A 21458-nucleotide genomic window follows, 5' to 3' on the forward strand; every position below is an offset into this window, starting at 1 on the left:
GGAGTGGGACCTCGCTTCTCCTTCATTGTTAGTGGACTAGCCACTACCATCACCATGGCACCATGGGAAACCATGCAACCCTTGCTTCATCTATTCAGGTAAGAGAACTATGGAGCGTTGTAGTTGGCAATATAGGCAATGAAAAGGGGAAAGATGGAACCTCCCCCACCTCCCTTATTGGTCCATATATTTGCAGACTGCAGCGACTAGGAGAGTAGTAATAGGACAAGGGTACCACATAACTGGCTGTTATACGCTAGAAGTTGATTTTAAAAACAGACTGCTGCTGAATTAAAAGGCAGCAGCACAAAGTAAAATACCAGAAAAAAGATCTGGAGCATGATGAAGATATTTATTTCCCAAAGTACAACAACAATATTATATAAACCCACCTCTTCAACCCTAAACTAGCCCTCCCCCTACCCAAACAAGTCTGCCCGTCTCCAACCAATGTCCAGAATGTTCGAAAAAATAAAGCAAAAGTCCGAACTGTCCAGGTCCCAACTCCCATCCCACCCACAAGTCCTACCCACCTAAACAAAGGTTAAAAAGGGGCAGAAGAGGGCACTAACAGCTGGGCAGGAGCTTTTTAAGGTACCCCTCAATGTTCATTTGCCTGGCTTCCAGGTGGTCAAGTCTGAGCATAATGCGGCAGAAGTTGCAGTCAGAAATTGAGGGGTTGCAACAGTGATGGAACAACGGCAGGTGGCTATCAGCACGCTGTTGCACTGGTGTTGAGAGGCTGGAGGTGCTGGTGTCTGGCTGGGGCCCTAGCCAGTGGCCTCCTCCTCGGCCACCAGTCTGGCTGCTACATCCTGCCGATTTGGATGACCACAGGCAGCAGGAGTAACTAGAATGAAAAAAAGAGAAATCATAAACTATGCTCTGTGCAAAATACTTTTTTAAAATTATGTAGTGGGTGGCACATAAGCAGTACATTGCTGGTCCCCTAGGGCCATTCAATTTGATATGATTAGTGTCACACCCTTTACCCACACATGCCTGACATAAAACTAAAGGCAAATAGCAAATGCACTAACTGTCTGAAAGGAAGTAAGGTAGGATATAAACCCAGCACAGCAGTTTATTTTTCTTTGTTTTCAAGAATTTCTTAGTTAAAGAAAAACTAAACAGACACTTTGTGTGAAAAAATGAAAATCAATTAACTCTCATTAATGAGTAATGCTTTATGCACTATGGAGTACAAGTATTCTCTCTCTTGTTGTACTTAATTAATGGAGGCATGCTAGCTGAGCTGTCACCCTAGTATACTCATTACTAGTCATACTTTGCTACACACTGCAATCTGCAGCTGGGGCAGCTGTAATAGACAATTATCCTATTCCAGAGGCACTGCTCTTTTCCAAAATGCCTTTAAATTTGAACCTGACTCAAGGCAGATGAATATTGATACACATCACATATCAATGATGCGGACATCCTGTCTGCCCTAAGTAGATGGTATGATAACTGGTGCACTGCAGGACAGGGAAAGGATTAAGGAACAGTATATAGATTGTATATGACACTTTTGTCACAGACTATTCCATCTGCAAAAGTCAAGGCAGTTACTTAGTCCCACTTTACTCCCTGGCCTCACCTTCCACCACACTTTACAATTAGTTTTTCCAACAAATGCATTTGCTTAGCAGCAAGGAAAGGAAACTTAAATGACTCCACTGCAGGGTAAGTTATAGGGATTAGGCCCGGTAAGAAGACATTTTACTGATCATCATCAAGTGCCTAGCTTTGGCTACTGAGTCACTTTGGTTGACAATGTTGAAATGGAAGAATTTGAACTGGCGTAAATCTGTTATGGATGCCATGATGAAATATATCACTTGGCTAGAAAAATGTGGCATGCAAAGAATGAATTTTTCTAATTTTTGAGAACACTGAGACAGAATGTGGGAAAGAATAAAAAAGTGAAGTACTAGTAAGTGACTGACTGGGAACTGGGAGGGAGGGAAGGGAAACACACCTTTTTTTACATTGCCATGCATGGAAAACTTGGTAAATGCCACAGTAACTTAAGCAGACACACATTGCACAGCCAACACTGCGGTGATTAATTGAATCTTGCAGCAGTTAGGCCATCATGGGTGGCACTGGCACAATGCAAATATCTGCCTTGCTTAAAAAATACTGTGAGTCAATGGAGTAGATAGAAATACTACTCCAACCCTTTGAATCAAAGCTTTGATAAAACCATTCTAAGCAAGTGAAGTAGATGAGCTCCCATGTTTCTTTATCCAAACAATTAGCCATCCATCAACATTTAAGCTTTACATACATTCTCTCATTACATCTTTCACCATTGAAAAACATCTACCCACATATATCCATCCATCTAATTATTGCTATCCAAAGTGCCTTTCACCAACATCCATTGACCACCCACACATCCTTTCACACATTCATTCATCCTGCTTTAACCCACCTGTGCATTCCTTTTACTCACCCAGGCAGGTATCCTTTCACCCATACCCTTTCACCCACCCAGGCAGACATCCGGTATATATGCTTTCATCCATCCTCCACCCACCCATGCATCATATCACCCACCTTTATGCATCTTTTCAACAGGTATTCAGCCATGCATCCTTTCACCCATAGAAGAGGCCAATCAACTACTCAACTCTCGCTGAAGCTGCTAAAGCAGGGTGTTCACGAGTCAGCGCCGTTGCAGTGAGTATATATTACTAATTGTCAATCAGCAAGAAATATGACTTACTACCGCCCATCCCTGCCGCCGCTGGGACCCCCCCTTCATCTGCCGCTGCTGCATCTACTCCTCTGGTGCCCTCGTTGCCGGCTCCAGCACTGGTGTTCTGTGCGGCTAGAAAAAAACATTACACATTTGATTTTAGATGCAACATACGCTTCCTGCATTATCTTTCTTTTTAGCAATATACAACCACAACACATCACCACAGTTTGGTTACAGTAGCTGCTATCAAAATATCATGTTGACCATTTTGTTAGTTGGCAATGTTTGAAAAGCCCAGTAGTCAAGCCAACCAAAACATTTTGTAATGGGGGGGCAGAACTATGATGAATTTGAGTCACTGAAGGGCAATGAAGAGGTGGAATGAATGATCAATGCAAGACTTATGGTCTTGGTTGGCAAATGCAATGAGGCTGTCCTCATCCTCCGAGCAATGCTGCACTGTCATCAAGTGCAGGTATACTATGGTAATAATACACACACAACATTGGGGGTCCACCATGACCATGGCCACTCTCTCGTTTTACTGTCTGAGCATGAGCAAGAAAAAGAAAGCCTTCTCAACAAACGTGCACACAATGCCTTACTTGGCATGCAATCTTCACAATAGAGTAGCAGTACCCGACCTAAAATGGGTCCCCTGAGTCTTACAGTACCACCAGTCCACAAGATTTATAAGGCAAGAGAGAAAGCTTAAATACAAAGCCTAAGAAAGGCAGCTACAGAACAGAAAGATTAGTACAGACAGTTTGATGTCAAGTGCAGTAACTTGGAATATAGAAAAAAGTTAATTGGATACTGCAGGGATAAGAAGACTTTAGGAAACAAACAAAGATAATGAAGAGGAATTGGAAAAGAATTAGGAGACAGACACAGAAAACAGGAAACATTACTTCTAAATGTGGAGCGATAAACATTAGGTAAATAATATTAACAACAGGAGGACTTGCTTTGTCCAGTGGATCCATCTGTCGAGGCACTTGTGGAGACAGTGGCACATCGAGCTCCTCACCCGCCTTGCTGGATCCTCCAGGCCCATGCCTCTTCTTGTCCTTGATGCTCTTGTGAGTAATAAAGAAAACAATATTAGTGGTAGTTATTAAGAATCTCTTATTTGACAGGAAATTGCAAACACGGTAACATGGAACTTTTCTGAATCAGATTTCCTATACTACTACTAGTATCATGGACCTTTTCCTAATTTCCTAAACCAAACCCTATTCCAAATTTCTTAAACTAGATTCTGGAACTACTAATAAATTACAATGAATGATCTATGCTTCTCATCTCATCCTCAATCTCTCAGTCTCAACTCCCTTTGATGGGCCAACTCAGTCTGCATTTCTTTTCAATGCATAGAGGCATGCATACTATATATAACTAGTGAATTGCTTGGGGTTGGGACTGTACGAGCTACAAGAGGAGTCTCTGCATGACTTCTTAAATAAACCAACCAAGCGAGCACCAACAAGTAAGATTAGGTAGCGCCACTGAGCACCTGTCTACTCTATGATCACATAATATTTGTTACATGAACTTAACTTACCTGAGTGTGAGCAGCATGTTTGCTATTTGGAAAAAAATATTAGCATAGATAGAACCTGACAAATAAATAGCTTTTACTTACTGAGTCCCGCAACCTCCACACCCAGTAGGATGAGCAGGTCCTGGTCCCTATCCAGGATATCAGCCCACCGGTGCATTAGTTGGTGGGTGCACCGGATCCCAGAGCAGTAGGACACAGTCCGAGGCACCCCCTCCCAGTGCTGCCTACACTCCTGGAGAGCGTACCCACTGCCAGGCCTGCTGCCTGCTTCCAGGGTAGGGAGGAAGTGGCGCTGCACATAAAAAATTAGGGCAGCTAGCTCATCTTCTGAGAAGATCGCACGGGCTGCACCCCATCACAACATGGCCGACTGCACAGCAGACAGCTGTGGCTGGTGGTGCTGCTCTGTCATGGCACTGGATGGGGGGAAGAGAAGAAAGTAGAAACAGGAAGAAAAATAAAGTGAAAAACACAAAATGCAAAAGTCACGCAAAAACACAAACAGAATTAGAAAAAACATAAAATACAAAAACACAAAGACACAGGGTATGGTAGTAAATAAAAATGAGGGGTAGATAAGTTTCAGAGGGGTAGTATTAAATAGATTGAGAGGGATTGAAAAATAGGCCCCAGCACCATAAACAGAGAAAAAAACACAATGGACGTGCCCACTGGAACTGCATGGTACAGTTTGCATGTGATTTCTGGTCCGAGAATGCTCTTCCCATTGTATATGTCACATGGACAGGCACAGCAAGCAACTGCACCTGCTTGCAGAACTCTGTGTAGAGCTGCAGAGTTTTTTTGCCACTTCACAGTATTCCTCATAGCGTGACTACGCGCACTTCACCAGGGCCTAATATAAGTGATAACATCTGTCCTATTGCTCAAAGACACAAACGGATTGCATTTAATTTCCATGAAGCTAATGAAAAAGAACTTGAATCATTACTCAAATATGATATCAATGAGGGTTCCATTGGTCCGGCGTCATGGTTTTCTCCCATAGGGGAAGTACCCAAACGAGACAGTGAAGGAGCTGTACGCATCTGTGTTGATATGGGTCAAGAGAACACGGCAATTAAAAGAGTACAGCATCCAGGTCCACACATTTCTGACATGATAACCCAATTGAATTGGTTCGAAGTTTTTCTCCCGCCTTGATTTGAATAAAGGATATCATCAGTTGGAACTCGAGGAGAATTACAGATACATTACAACATTTTCTACACATATTATTCTGATTTAAAAGACTAGGGGCCATATTATCAAGGTAGCTGCGGTAGTTTATCGCCGCTTTACCGGCAGGAAACTGCCGATAATGGGCTTGATAATATGCGAATCGAATTTCAATCGAAGCCCAGGTTAGATGTTCACACATCTAACCTGGGCTTCGATTGAAATTCGAATCGCATATTATCAAGCCCATTATCGCCGCTTTATCGGCAGTTTACTGCCGGTAAAGCGGCGATAAACTACCGCAGCTTCCTTGATAATATGGCCCTCGGTTTTGGTGTATCATCTGCTGCAGAGCTATTCCAAGACATCATTCGATGTATCATACAACCTGTCAATACTTTTAATTATAGTGAAGAAATATTGGTTTTGGAGCTACCCAGAAAGAGCATGTCACAATTCTCATGTTAGTATGGCATTTGCTAGCAGATGCAGGTTTATCTTTGAATACTGATAATTGTGAGTTCCATGAGACTAAGTTAAAATTCTTTGGCCATATCTTTTCTGATGGGGTTATTACACACAATCCAGCTAAACTGCAAGCATTGCCTCTGCCAATACCACACAAAACTTTTCCATCTTATGTTCATTCTTTGGCATGGCTAGTTTCTAATCTAGATATATACAGGACTTTGCCACTGTCAGTGCTCTGCTAAGAGACGTAACAAAAAATAATGTTTCTTTTAATTGGTCATATGAATGCGGGCAAAGCTTCAAGAAAATCAAACAAGCCATCGAGAATGCCACTGAAGTGGCATACTTTGATTCAAAGCTGCATGAAGATGTCCTTTCTGCTCAATCACGAACAATTTGTTGAAGTAGGAGGTTTCATGTCTAAATGTTTCAGGCTTCCATGCGGGGTGCCACAGGGCTCATCATTGAGCCCTACCCTTTTCAACATTTATGTCGCCCCTCTGGCGGGCATGATCAAAACCCATGGTTTTGAATTAGTATCATAAGCAGATGACACCCAGATTATTGTATCAATTTCGAGCAAAAATCCTGAGATAGTCCAGAATTTAATTTTAAGGAGTGCATGAGATGTGTCAGTGAATGTCTCAAATTAAACTCAAATATGACAGAGGTTCTACTTTTCAGGAGAGACACAACTTTCTGGTCCTCAGAATGGTGCCCATCGAGTTGGGGACTCTCCCAGTACCAGTCACTAGGGCTAAAAACCTTGGAGTCATCATAGATTCCTCCCTCTCCTTTTGCCACCATAAAATCTTGAGGAAAATCCTTCCATTCATACCGGTAGGACTGCAGAAAACAGTGGTGGCAGCCTTGGTGCTGTCCAAACTCGATTATTGCAATGGGCTACTGGTTGGAGCAAATAAATCAGTAATAGCAAAATTGCAGGTACTTCAGAACTCTACAGCTAGACTGCTCCTTGGTCTGTCCAAATATTCATCAGCCAAACATACCTTGAACACCTTGCATTGGCTTCCTATCGAGAAGTGCATTAGATTTAAGGCACTGTGTATTGCCGTTAAGGCTTTACAAAATTCAGGTCCCACCTACCTGGAAATACGCTTCAAATGGCATACACCGACACGCACACTTCGCTCAGCTTCACTGAAGTTGGTAATAGTTCCATCCTCCCGTCTTCAGACATGGGGCGGAAAAAGCTTTTTTAATATCACCACTAGATGGTGGAACAAGCTACCTTTTCAATTGAAGAACTCTACTGATCTCCTGTCCTTTAGTAAAGGACTGAAGACCTGGCTTTTCACTCTGTAATTTTGCAAGTACTGGTTTCTTACATCACAAATTTGCTTTGTGGGCTACCTCTGCAAGCGCCTAGATGCCCTTGGGTAGTAGTACGCTATATAAATATATAAATGAATAAATAAAGAGGTTGTCGTTGATGCTGGCCCCGTCAGGTTAGGCGCAATCTTTGCACAGTACAGCGGACACCCAAATGCTCAAAGGCATATTGTGTCCCAAACTGAATGTGCTTATTCACAACCTGAGAAGGAAACTTAACAGTGGCATTGGCTTGCGAACATTTCCACATATTTTTATATGAAAAGTCTTTCACACTTGTGACCATCATCAAGCATTGTTGACCATCTTTGGCAATCGAAAGGCAAATAGGCCTTCTTGCATTGAAAGTTGGGGTCTAAGGTTACAAAAATTATACTACACAATTGTGCACTGTCCAGAGAAAGACCAAACCCTGCTGACTATTTCTCAAGAGTGCATTTGCTTTGCCCTGGTATCCCTTCAAAGACAGCAGAAGCCTACATGAAATCAAGCACACCAGCTGCCATTTCATTGGAACAAATTGTCACTGCCACAAGTCAAAATAGTGACATGGTAAAACTGAAAGAAATTATTACCCATCAGTACTGGAACCAGCACTCTCGATCTCTCATTAGTGAAAGTGAATACCTGAAGTTTAAAAATGTGAAAGATGAACTGACTGTTATGCAGGAAGAAATTATCCTGAGTGGTTAGAGAATTGTTATTCTGGAGAGTCAGCAGATAATTGAAGTGGCTCATGAAGGACATTGGGAAATTGTTGCCACAAATGAGCTCTCCAAGATCAAGTTTTGATTTCCTCATCTCGACAAGACAGTTGAAAAAGAGTTGAAGGCCTGTCATCTATTCAACTGCTTTTAAACGACAACCACTCATCACACCTTAAACATGTCAGAGGTGCCAAAGCATGTACAGGAAAGAATTGCTGTTTACTTTTCCGGTCCTCTTGACAGTAGACATCATTTGATGGTGATTATTGATTCTAAAGTCTGACAATGGCCCACTTTTCAACAGTCGAGAATTCACAGACTTTCTCAGTCATCTCATTGTGAAGCATCAGAAAAGCACACCTCTTTGGCCTCAGGCCAGTGGCCTTGCCAAACGCTTCATGAGCACTTTGAAGAGAGCTGTATTAGAGAAGCTCAACCTTAAAACTGTCTTATATTCCACTCTTCGGGCCTCCTGTTCGACCTCTCACTCGACCACAGGTGAAAGCCCTGCAACCTTGATATTCTGGGGAGCCGTGATAATCAAGGGGCATGTTATCAAGGACCGGTGTTAAAATTATCGCCGTTTTATCAGCAGGAAACTGCTGATAAAACGGCAATAATGGGCTTGATAATACGTTCTTGTTAATTCCCATAGAAGCCCATGTTCTGATGTTAACATGGGCTTCTATGGGAATTAACAAGGGCGTATTATCAAGCCCATTATCGCTGTTTTATCTGCAGTTTCCTGCCGATAAAACGGCGATAATTTTAACACCGGTCCTTGATAATATGCCCCCAAGTTACCTCAATGGACCAACAGACCCGTTTAAAAGATTTGGATTATAAAAGGAAAATGAAGGCCTATGCGGACAAGCTCCAGCATTCAAAAGAGGTTACCTTCACTAGAGGAGATTGAGTGCTTGTTTATCAATCTAGAAAGCAAATATCTGATGCTCCCTTCAAAGCTTTCATGGTGTGAGTAACAAAGGTCATATGAGCAAGAAATTATGGAACCCTATGGCTCCTGATGGACTCTGTAGACCTGTGACGTAAGTGTTAGAGCGTAGTGAAGTTTAGAATGTTGAGTACTCATTTACAAACTGATTAATAAAGACATGTATAACTAATTTCCATGTGAGGCGTAGTCATTGGTGAGTGCCCGGGCTGGAGAGGATGATGCAACTGGTGATGTGATAGGGGATAAGTAACCAGCAGATTACCAGTGTTCTCCCAGAGTGTTTGATGTGGTCCAGCAGACCACTCATGCATGCCACATGGCCTCAGTTGAAGTGCAGAATCGATGTTGGCATTTGTGTGGTCACAGTGCAACTCCAGCCGGTCTGAAGCATTCGATGATAGTGGAAGCTTCACTGAGAAGTCTACACATCGTTGGCCGAGTACTAGATGAGAAGCCTGCAAATAGAGGTACCACACTAATACCCAACTTAGGGTCTCATTTCTGAAAAGTGACGCATCGATGCGTGAAAACAGCGTTGCGTTACTTTTCACTGCGCCCTCCTTGCAACACCAATGATGCGTCATATTTACAGTATGGCACATCATGGCGCAAGGAGTTACAGATACGTCAGTATTTCTGACGTATCTGTATGGCGCAAAAGTGACGCATTGCTGGAGTGTGTCACAAAAGTGAGGCAACTCCAGCAATGTGTCCTTTCACATGGGTCAAGCCCCATGTGAAAAGGCCTGCGTCAGTCTTACGCCTGCTGTGAGGCAAGCGTAAGAAATTGACGCATTTGCGTCCTAGAAGTGGCGCAGTGAAATCTCAATAGATTTCACTGCGTCACTTCTATGACTCTTTTTTGCATCAGAACGCCCCCCCCCCCCCTGCATACATTATACCTGGCGCTGGTATAATGTAGCGCAGGGGTTTACAAAGTCACGGATCTACCTAGATGCGTCACTTTGTAAAGGATGTATGTCATCATAACGCATGCTTTTACTCCAGGCCTCAGACTCCCAGCTATTGATCTGTCCCCGCTACAGGCTAGCGACGAAGGGAGGGAGAGCCTTTTCAGTGTTAGTTCCCCAGCTATGGAACAGCCTGCCTGGGATGCTGCGTGGGGAAGAAAATCTGTTACGATTCAGAAAGAGCTTAAAAACGCTACTGTTTAGCAGAAGTTTGAGTATAGTATAATCCAGCTTCGCTTTCTGCTTTCACCTTGTCATGTTATTGTCTGTTGCCATCTTTCCTAGCGCTTAGAGACCTGCAGGTGATTAGGCGCGATATAAAATTATATTAACAATAACAATAACAACAATAGCATGCCTTTACAACGCAGGTTTTACAATGCAAGTCGTTACAACAACTTGCGTTGGGGGGCGCTGGATAGTGGAATAGTTTAATTTACTATTCCAACTCCAGTCCCTGTGGATAGTAGGGAAGGTTTTGGATAGTAAATTAAACTATTCCCTATCCTGCAGCGCCCCAGCGCAATTCGTTGTAATGACTTTCGTTGTAAAACCTGCGTTGTAAAGGTACTGCGTAGTGAAAGTTGCGTCGTAAAGGATGTTTCCCCTTTGTAAATATGGTGCAACAAGGCACAGTTTTTTACGCTGCTGGTGCGTCACAAAAAGTGACGCACCGGCGGTGTAAAAGTGACGCACGGCCTCATAAATGAGGCCTTTAATGTCATATATCATACGGAGTGATAACACTAAAGGTGGATGGAACCAGGTTTTGAAAGAGCAGCATGTAGCGACAGCCAAGTGCTAGTTAAAGCTGCAGTCAGACTTCCCTCAAGGCAGAGATCAACCAGGTGTCAAACAGTACAAAGAGACGTTAAAAGCACAATCATTCAAATACAGAAATCATGACCTACTTACCATAACTGATTAAAGAGAGGCATTATACCACTGCGCTGGGCAGATTGGCCCCAGAAGAAGCACCCGGGGTTGTGCTTATGGAACAGTGCATATATGAAGTGGCACACCACCAAAGCTGCAGAGTAGTGGATCAGAACAACTATATAGGTCTCTATAAAAGGGTTCCAATGGAGAGCAAGAGGGAGGTCAAATTTCTAAAGACTGTCCAGGATGACTCTGAGGCCAGTACAACACAGGGCTATAGAGATGGCATGGAGGAAGCGGGTCCTACAGGCAGCAGACCATGGCAGTAAAGACTCCGCTCTCAGTGTCAGCCATCTTATTAATTATTCATCAATCTAGAAAGTGAAAATCAGATGCTCCCTTCAATATTTTCATCGTGTGACCAGAAAAGGACACATGGTGACTGCCCAAAGTCCTGGGAAGTTCATTACACAAGATTTCTCCCATTGCTAACATGTGGTTCATTGTTTGCAGGGCATTGATGTCAAAATAGGGACCGGGTCTGAATGGGCAGTTGAAAATCCCTTGACTGTTATTGTTTCTACATCACCAATGCAGATCACAGACACTCCAACTGACTGTCCCCAATTTACGAAGACACGATCAGGACCTGTGATCAGAGCACCACAAGGGTGTATTGAAGAGCTATAATTGTATATATATATATATATATAGATCCAAACACACGATCTTGAACTTCCAGCCAGTGGCGAACAAAGACCAGCGAATCCCAAAGAGTAAGGCAAGATGATTTATTACACCAGTTTCAAACGGCGAACAGCGGTATGACGCGTTTCGGGCGGACGCCCTTGATCATATATATATATATATATATTTTCCACGAGCGATCCTGTCGCAGAGGGAACAGCTTCGCAAGTTGGTGCTAGGTTCGGGACCAGGACCGGATCCCGTGAATAATTTTTCACGAAATGAAAACCAGCACTCCTGCACTTTGGAATTAAGGTTTTATTTAGACACTGTGCAAGCCTACGCGTTTCGACTGCTAACACTGCCGTGAAAAGGAACCATCTGGTTCGAAACGCGTAGGCTTGCACAGTGTCTAAATAAAACCTTAATTCCAAAGTGCAGGAGTGCTGGTTTTCATTTCGTGAAAAAAATATATATATATATATATATAGATATATTACATACTGGCGACAATTGGTAGTTATAGTTAAAACCTAGTTTCCATCGAAATCCGCAACATTCTATTTGGAATAACTTTAGCACCGGTGCAAACGCGCCTTTTGGCACGTTTGCAGAGGGGGAATTAATTCCCCTTGAATACTGGGGGTCCCCGCGGGCCAAGTAGCCCACCAGGAACCTCCAGTATGTGCTAGGGGGCTGCCTTGCAGAGACATGTAAAGAGGTCACGCCCCTTTTTATACCTCTCTGCAACGCAGCCCCCTGGCGCATACTGGAGGTACCTGGTGGGCTAGTTGGCCTCCAGGGACCCCCAGTATTCAAGGGGAATTAGTTCCCCCTCTGTAAATGCGCCAGTGGGCACGTTTGCAGAGTGGTGCAATCCGTCACCTCAAGCCCTGCCCCCTCCCTGCGCCACTCTGCAAACGCGCCCCCTGGCGCGTTTGCAGAGGGGGAAGTAATTTCTCTTGAATAGTGGGGGTCCCTGGGGGCCAACTACCTCACCAGGTACCTCCTGTAAGTTCCACGGAGCTGCTTTGCAGAGTGTTGTAAAAAGGCGCGTGGCCTCATTACACCTCTCTGCAATGCAGCTCCCTGGTGCATACTGGAGGTTCCTAGTGGGCTACTTGGCCCCCAGGGACCCCCAATATACAAGGGGAATTAGTTCCCCCTCTGTAAACACAACAGGGGGCTGCGTTGCAGAGAGGTGTAAAAAGGGGCGGGGCCTCACTACACCTCTATACAACGCAGCCCCCTGGCGCATACTGGAGGTTTCTGGTGGGCTAGTTGGTTCCCAGGGACCCCAGTATTCAAGGGGAATTAGTTCTCCCTCTGCAAACGCACCAGGGGGCTGCATTGCAGAGAGATGTAATGAGGCCACGCCCCTTTTTACACCTCTCTGAAAGGTAGCCCCCTGGCGCATACTGGAGGTTCCTGACCCCCAAGGCCTGCTCAGGGGTCCCACAAGGACCCCCAAGGCCCAAAACATTTTTATTTATTTTTTTAAATCCCAGGATACGTGCAGGGTAAGCGTACACTGCCGATCCCAAAAAAAACATAAAGGCACCACTCTGCAAATGCTCCCCCTGGCGCGTTTGCAGAGGGGGAAATAATTCCCCTTGAATACTGGGAGTCCCTGGGGGCCAAGTAGCTCACCAGGAAACTCCAGTATGCGCTAGGGGCTGCCTTGAAGAGACGTGTAAAGAGGCCTCGCCCCTTTTTACACCTCTCTGCAACACAGCACCCTGGCGCATACTGGAGGTTCCAGAGGATGTGTTGCAGAGTGGTGCAATCTGTCACCTCAACCCCTGCCCCCTCCCTGCACCACTCTGCAAATGCGCCCGCTGGAGCGTTTGCAGAGGGGGAAGTAATTTCCCTTGACTACTGGGGGTCCCTGGGGGCCAACTAGCTCACCAGATACCTCCAGTAAGGCCACAGAGCTGCTTTGCAGAGTGTTGTAAAAAGGGGCGTGGCCTCATTACTCCCCTCTGCAATGCAGCTCCCTGGCGCATACTGGAGGTTCCTGGTGGGCTAGTTTACCCCCAGGGACCCCCAATATGCAAGGGGAATTAGTTCCCCCTCTGTGAACGCGCCAGGGGACTGCATTGCAGACAGGTGTAAAAAGGGGCGTGGCCTCATTACACCTCTCTGCAATGCAGCTCCCTGGCGCATCCTGGAGGTTCCTGGTGGGTAGTTGGCCCACAGGGACCCCCAATATGCAAGGATAATTAGTTCCCCCTCTCTAAACGTGCAATGGGGATGCATTGCAGAGAGGTGCAAAAAGGGGCGGGCCTCATTACACCTCTGTGCAACACAGCCCCCTGGCGCATACTGGAGGTTCCTGGTGGGCTAGTTGGCCCCCAGGGACCGCCAGTATGCAAGGGGAATTAGTTCTTCCTCTGCAAACGCGCCAGGGGGCTGCGTTGCTGATAGGTGTAATGAGGAACACCCCTTTTTACACCTCTCTGCATCGCAGCCCCCTGGCACATACTGGAGGTTCCTGGTGGGCTAGTTAGCCTCCAGAGATCCCCAGTATGCAAGGAGACTTAATCCCCCAACTTAGAACGCGCTACGGTGCCCGTTTGCACAGTGGTGAAGGTAGGGGCCGGTGCTTGAGGTGATATGTGTGCAAACATGCCCTGTGGCGCGTTTTAAGTTGGGGAATTAATTCCTCTTCAATCCAGAGGTTCCCTAGGGGCTAACTAGTCCAACAGGTACCTCCATTAAGTGCCACGGAGCTGCGTTGCAGCGTGTTGTAAAAAGGGGGCGTGCCCTCTGAACACCTCTCTGCAACACAGCTCCCTTGCACATACTGGAGGTACCTGGAGAGCTAGTTGGCTCACAGGGGACCTCAGGATTGAAGAGGAATTAATTCCCCAATCTAAAACGTGCCACAGGGCGTGTTTGCACACATTTCACCTCAGGCCGCACCCCCTTCCTTCACTAATGAGCACAATATTCCTCTAAAATCAGCGGAACTACGAATTCCCATGTACTCACCTGTTATCACAAGAGACGTCAGTGCTGCATCTTTGAGCCCAGTACGGACCCTGAAAACTAAATCTAAGCGTACTTACCAGTAACTTGTATTTCCTTCCATAGGAATCTATTGTGTGGTTTTCACCAGAAAAGTTTCTGTCTATTTTTGAAACGTACAAATATTCCTCTAAAATCAGCCGAACTACGAATTCCGATATACTCACCTATTATCAGAAGATACCTCAGTGCTGTATCTTTCAGACCAATAATGATCCTGAAAAGTAGTTCTAACCATACTTACAGCAACTTGAATTTCCTTCCATAGGCTAACATTGACTGGTTTCACTTGGAAATTCTTCTAAGTATGGAGTTTTGGAACCTAAAAAAATTCCTCAATAATCAGTCGAACTACGAATTCCAATTTACTCACCTGTTATCAGGAGATACCTCAGTGCTGCATCTTTCAGCTCACTACTATTCCTGAAAAGTAAATTTAACTGTACTTACCAGTAACTTGAATTTCCTTCCATAGGATATCATTGCCTGCTATATAAAATATATATAAATTAAAAAAATATTAAATAAAAAAAATATTACAATTTCAATATTTTTAAAAACTTTTTTTTCAATTTATATTAAAAATATGTAATGTAATTTAAAAAATAAATTATCTAAAAATAAACACTTTAAAAGAATGTAGTAAATTAGTATAAAAAATATAACAATTAATAGATTTAAAAATTATCATTTACAAAACCTTTGAAATTCACTGAAAAAAACATAGGTTTCAGCCACGTTATAGTTAAAAATGAGCATTTAAAAAACCTTACAAATTCACTGAAAAAACCATAGGTTTCACACACGTTATAGTTAGGAATTAGCATTTAAAAAACCTTAGATATTCACTGAAAAAAACATAGGTTTCACAAACGTTATAGTTAAAAATTAGCATTTAAAAAACCTTAGAAATTCACTGAAAAAAACATAGGTTTCACACACATTATAGTTAAAAATTAGCATTTAAAAAACCTTAGAAATTCACTGAAAAAAACTATAGGTTTCACACATGTTATTGTTAGCTGGACATTTCACTCATACAAAACCATTGAAATTCCCCCGTTATAGTTAGTTTAGTTAACTATAACTCGCGCACCCGCAATGCACTGCTGATGACGTCACATACTTCATCAGTCATGACATGGTCAGTGACATCACTCATGACATCTCAAATGACATCACTAATGACATCACTGATGACATCATCCTTGTGAAAGAGTGGAAGACCTCCTCTCACCCTAATATAACCTTTGATACACACATTCAAAAATAGAAAATAATTTTTTTTTAAAAATGGAGATACCAATACCGGTTTCAACAACCTATTCAGTAATTCCAACATCTACATACACATCCACTCATTCACCAACATTTCTATACAGTCACTCATACATGTACTCGATCATCATATGTACTCATACATCTATACATCCTGTTACACACCGACACTCACACATAGAGTTACTCACACATGGAAATAAACTATCAAACATCCATTTACTTGCATATACAGCTATACACACACCACTACACTTACTTCTACAGAAACATACACATACTTACTCTCTTAAACAATCACTTATAGAAACAAATACTTATTTATACAGGAACTCTTCCAATCTCTCACTCTCATATATACTCACTTATATACATCAATACTCACATATGCTAGTTTAAAACATATGTACTTACTCATAAAGACACTATTGGGACACTAATTCACTCACTAACACACCCATACACAAACTCATCCACCCATACAGTCTTGCACACATGCTGTCTTCAAAACACATACAAACAGTGAGTCAGTCATTCATGCATCTATACGCTAAGTAATATCCCCCACCGAACCATACAGACACTCATACTGATACTCAAAAAAACAACTAATAAGCCATATACACACTCATGTAGCTACTCACCAACCCATGCAGCCAATTATACACACTGATACAAATATTTACATATTTAAACATTCCTCGTTAATACATGTATTCACTAAGATACACTTAATAAGTCAGTTATAGAATCAATTTTACAAAAAAAATCCATTTAGACATTTATTTACCCATTTATTGTTCCATCGACCTTTAGATATACATATATAAAAAATGTTTATTTTTCAGAAAGACACACATTCACTGGATGATGTCATCAGTGATGTTATTATTTTAAAACAGATTTTATTTGTCTGTAAGTACATATTATGCAGAGCTCCGAGATCCGGAGGCGTCAGCAACAATGGGAGACAATAATAATTGCAGCAGACTTATACTAAAACACTAACACCCCTCCCCCCCCCCACCCCCCCCCAAGTGCGCTGCTGCCAATGCACATATACAGGAAAGAATCTATGCAAAGCATGCCAAGTTCGGTATGACACTTCTCAAGTTGACCATTGTTCCAGTTATCACAGCGTCGGGGGGGCATCCCTCTCGGGCGGAGGATCCATGTCCAGCCCCCGGTAATCTGCCCACCTCTTCCAAATTTTAAAGTGTTTGTGAGGGCACCCTCTGGCCAAAAACACAGGCTGCTACAAATCATCAGTAATGTCATTTGAGATTAACCCTGGGCGAAGAACTACGCTCCGTTCGCGGAGCTTGCGGAGTTTCGGCAACTCCGCGTTCCACGGAGAACGCAAAGCTGTCGATTACTCCGCGATCCGGTGCGTAGCGTAGCTCTCGCGTGCTGAATAACATTATCGCGTGCGCGGCAATGGCTTACCTTGGTTCTGCGTTCGCTTTTTCCCGGTCGCGTGTGCCACCATGTTTGTAAACACTCTCGCACAATCCCGTGCGACTGTGCGAACGCGATACCGTCATTTGGATGCGCGATAGCGTCATAAGTATGCGCGAGGATGCTTGTTGGTAAGATCGAGTTGCCGAACACGCAGAAACTGCATTCTTGCACAGAATAACTCGCGAGCAGGTCAAAACCATAATAAATTACCATTTTGGTTAGCAAAAAAATGAAAAAAAACCTTAAAGTTGTACCTTTGGCTGTATTTTTGGGGGGGAAGGAGTCCTCTTTTTGTTTATACTCTTGTTTTGAAGAGTAAGGAGGATGGAGGAAGGGCCCTTGAGTTTACAACTTCCTGTTCCTGTCCACCATGCTCCTCCCAGTGCTTTGTCCATGTGGTGCTCACTTTCCTTTGGATTTTGAGCTGGAAGGATCACTTTCTTTGTGTGTTGGCTGCATTACTGATTTTTCTTGGATTTATTGAGGACTTTTGGATTTGGAATTCTCTTTTTCAAGTAAGTTTGTGTAATGTATGAGTGAGTATGATGTAGACTTGTGTTTGTTTGATTTGATTTTTTTTAACTACAGTATTCAATCCTGGAATTAAATTATTGATGGAGGCCTGTACTTTTATGAGGTCCCAACTTGTATATTTTTTTTAAATTTCATCCAGGCTACATAGAGAGGTACCCATGGGTCCAATCATGTTTCTGTAGTCTGTGTTTAAATTTTTATTCCAGTTTGTAAACAAACATCATGGATGGCATTGGATTATGTTCATTATGCAATAGCAATGTCTGTTGTGGAATTTCTGTTTGTGGAATTTAAAATTGTTTTTATTTTTTAAGCCAATAGCTGACCCTAGTACTCCATGTAGTTAGTGTGTAGGCATGCTTGAGTTCATTGTATTAACTTTCTGTGGTTGGCCTGGCCATGTGTTGGCGGCCATTTTATGTTTCCAGCCACTTTGCTCTTGCCATAGGCCTCCAACCTTGTGGCCTACTCTGCCAGTAGGCCAGAGGTACTACTCATAGGGTCATGAAAGTTAATCAACTGTTTTTGTTGGTGTACCCTTAATTTGAACATCATGGATGGCTTGGATTGATGTAGAAAATCTTATTTTTATGTGTGGGGTATTTCAGGTTTTGGGTGTGTTTAAATACTCTGTCAATTTCTGCCATTAGATAACCCTAGGAATACAGCTTGGGTAGTTTTGGTAACTTCGCACAGTGCGAGAACGTGACCTTACATTTTTTGTCTTGTTCGCGCACTCAATGTACTTGCTCGGGAACGCGAAAACGACGTTTTATTCCATTCGCGCTGCCGAACACGCCGAAAATGTTTAATGTGTTTCTTGTGCTACAAAAAGTCCTCATTTATGTTATGTTGTCATTTGGTTGTAGTTTTCTCTTTTTGGAGCATGGACCACTTCCATTTTCTGTCCTCTATGTAATGATTTCTTGTTTATGGGTGGGGTGACCAATTTGGGCGGTGGTGTGGTGTGTCCATTTTGTGAAGCAGAGCATTGTCCCTTTGCCATAGGCATTATTGTCTGCCTTCTCTTTCTTTTCATGTTGTTGTTGGTGGCCAGGCCATGTGGTGGCGGCCATTTTGTGTATTCTTCCTCTGTGATTTTGCCATGTTGTTGTTGGTGGCCAGGCCATGTGTTGGAGGCCATTTTGTGTATACATCCTTTGTGATTTTTCCATGTTGTTGTTGGTGGCCAGGCCCTATGGTGGCGGCCATTTTGTGTGTCCTTCCTTTGTGCTTTTGCCATAGGCATCCAATGTTTTTGACTATTCTGGCAGTAGGGCAGAGGTACTACTACTCATAGCCATAGGTGCATTAAAGTTAATCAACTCTTGACACGCGACATTACATTTTTTGTCTTGTTCGCGCGCTCAATGTACTTGCTCGGGAACGCGATAACGACGTTTTATTCCATTCGCGCTGCCGAACACGCTGATTTTGCATTCTCGCGAACAATATGTCCCGAGTTGCATAAAAGTTTCTCGAAAATGTTGCATGTGTTTCTTGTGCACCCAAAAAAACTGAAGTTGTCATTTGGTTGTAGTTTTTGGAGCCTGGAACAATTCCTGTGTCTGTCCTCTGGTTTGAGGGTGGGCTGACCACGTGGGCAGCGGTGCAGCTACTTTGTGAAGCAAAACAAAGCATTGTCCCTTTCCCATAGGCATTTATTGTCTGTCTTCTCTTTTCTCTTTCTTTTCATGTTGCTGGGGTTGTCCAGGCCATGTGGTGCGGCCATTTTGTAGGTACTTCCTTTGTGCATTTATCATTGGCCTCCCAGCTTTTGGTCTGATCTGACAGTAGGCCAGAGTCCCAGAGGTAGTAGTTAGCGGGGGTGCTGCCTTTATGTAGCTGTTTCCATTCGGTGTATTCAATTAACATCATTAGGGCATGTGTGTATGGCATTGCATTCCAAAATGTGTTGTCTGGTCAGGGGTGTATTAATAAATGTATGCCTTTGTATGTGTTTTTGCGGTGTAGGTTTACAACCTCTTAGCCATGGGGTATTTTTATTCCTTGCATTAACCTGTCATGTGCAGCAGGCATCCTCCTTTTTCTGTCCATATTGGTATATATAGGCCTGCTTGACTTTATTGGTTCTTTCTGGACTTCATGTGGCTTGGAGCTGTGGTGCTGGACTGGTAATATTAGTCTTCTGTTTTGTCTTTTATACATTGGCCTGTGTGTCTTTCAATTGTTCATGTTGGCTTACTGCTTGTTTGACTGATGTTGTTCTGCCTTCTTTGCTTGTAGGTGCACAAAAAAAGACTGAGGAGGAGCTGGTTGTTTTTTCATCCATCGCCCGTTCTACTGCCAGACGGACGTCCTTCAGTTGTACGCCACGTGTGGTGTGTCTCATCTGACCAGACATCTCTGCAATTTGTGCTTCTGTGTGCTGACATCAGAAGAAGATGGGCCCTAAGAAAGCTACCAGGTCCTCCACCACCAAGAAAGTTGCTGAGAAGAAGGAACAGAAGAAGGAAGTGTCACTTAAGTCTGGTATGGACCCCAAAACCTTTTTTGGGACCCCAAAAGGTACGCCTGCAGCAGCGGTGTCTGGGGTGCAAGCTGGGACCAGCACACCCGCATTAGTGGGGGCAACCCACCAACCCAGGGCCAAGCACATGATGAGGGTCGAAGAGGTAGCCAGCCTAATGTTTGCAAGCAGTGATACTGAGCCTGAACTAAACTTATCGCTGTCTCAAAGTAGTACACAATCCACGCAAGATGGAAGTGCTCAACAGCCACCGCCAGCAGTAGATGTTCAACAACCACAACCACCGCCCGCAATAGGAGTTGTTCACCCACAACCACTTCCCGCAACAGTTGTTGAACAACCACAACCACCGCCCGCAACAGTTGTTGAACAACCACAACCACCGCCCGCAATTGGAGTTGTTCAACAACAACAACCAAATCCCACAATAGTAGTTGTTGAAGAACCACAGCCCGCAATAGTACTTCCTCAAGAACAACAACCACCATCTCCGCACGCAATAGTAGTAGTTGTTCCTCCCGAAGTCGGGGCAGTTCAGGAAGTAGAGCCTCATTCCGAGCAAGAAGAAGAGGAAGCCACTTCTGGAGGTGATCTATTGTCTTTCACCAAGGGAAAGGAGGGTTAGTGCATCGAGTTCTTCGCCAAGCATCCCTTCCGATGACCTTGATAAGGATTGGCAGCCACAACTATCTGAGCATTCAAAGGAGAGACATCCCAAGACCAGGCTAGGAAAAAGGAAGTTTCCAGCAAGGCTTGAACTTATGGAGGTCGATGTAGGTGAGCAGGATACTGCTGGTGATAAAGACGGGTCTGACACTGTCATCATCACGAGCGTTATTCCTGGTGCAGAGGATGTAGAGACCAACATTTTCACCCTATCCAGAAATGCTGCGATTAGTGATGAGCAGGTAGCACGCATAACTCCTACACACTCAACACCCAAAGTAACACCAGCTCCCATTTTTTCATCAGCGAAGGCCCGGCAGCATCCGACATCCAGCAGAAGCGCCACTTCAACAGAAGGAGGTAGTGGCAGTACTAGGACTGAGCTGTCACATAGGGAAATTCAACAATCCTCCAGTCCATCCGGCATTGGAAGTGGGTCCTCCTCTTCCTATGGCAGGAGACAAAAGTTTACCTCCCCAGTGTGGGACTTCTTTACGGTTCACCCAGTTCAGGAGAACA

At 43.8% G+C, this 21458-nt stretch overlaps 1 protein-coding gene across 2 annotated transcripts in view; it reads right to left on the reverse strand.

Annotated features, from left to right (window-relative positions):
- Positions 1-333: 333 nt before the first annotated feature.
- The window catches only part of LOC144763284 (uncharacterized), an 87879-nt gene continuing 66754 nt past the window's right edge, over positions 334-21458 (reverse strand). The window contains exons 3-5 of one of the 2 annotated variants that reach the window (XR_013596204.1): positions 3679-3789; positions 2735-2839; positions 334-850 (exon numbers count right to left, since the gene is read on the reverse strand). Coding sequence is in view for 1 of the 2 variants with exons in the window: in XM_078648744.1 (XP_078504870.1) it covers positions 771-850; positions 2735-2839; positions 3741-3789 (234 nt within the window). In the remaining variant the exon portion in view is untranslated. The remainder of the gene's footprint in view (positions 851-2734; positions 2840-3678; positions 3790-21458) is intronic. The other variant, XM_078648744.1, reaches the window with a different exon arrangement.

Source organism: Lissotriton helveticus, chromosome 6 (genome assembly GCF_964261635.1).
Source record: "Lissotriton helveticus chromosome 6, aLisHel1.1, whole genome shotgun sequence".
In the NCBI taxonomy this organism is placed as follows: Eukaryota; Metazoa; Chordata; class Amphibia; order Caudata; family Salamandridae; genus Lissotriton; species Lissotriton helveticus.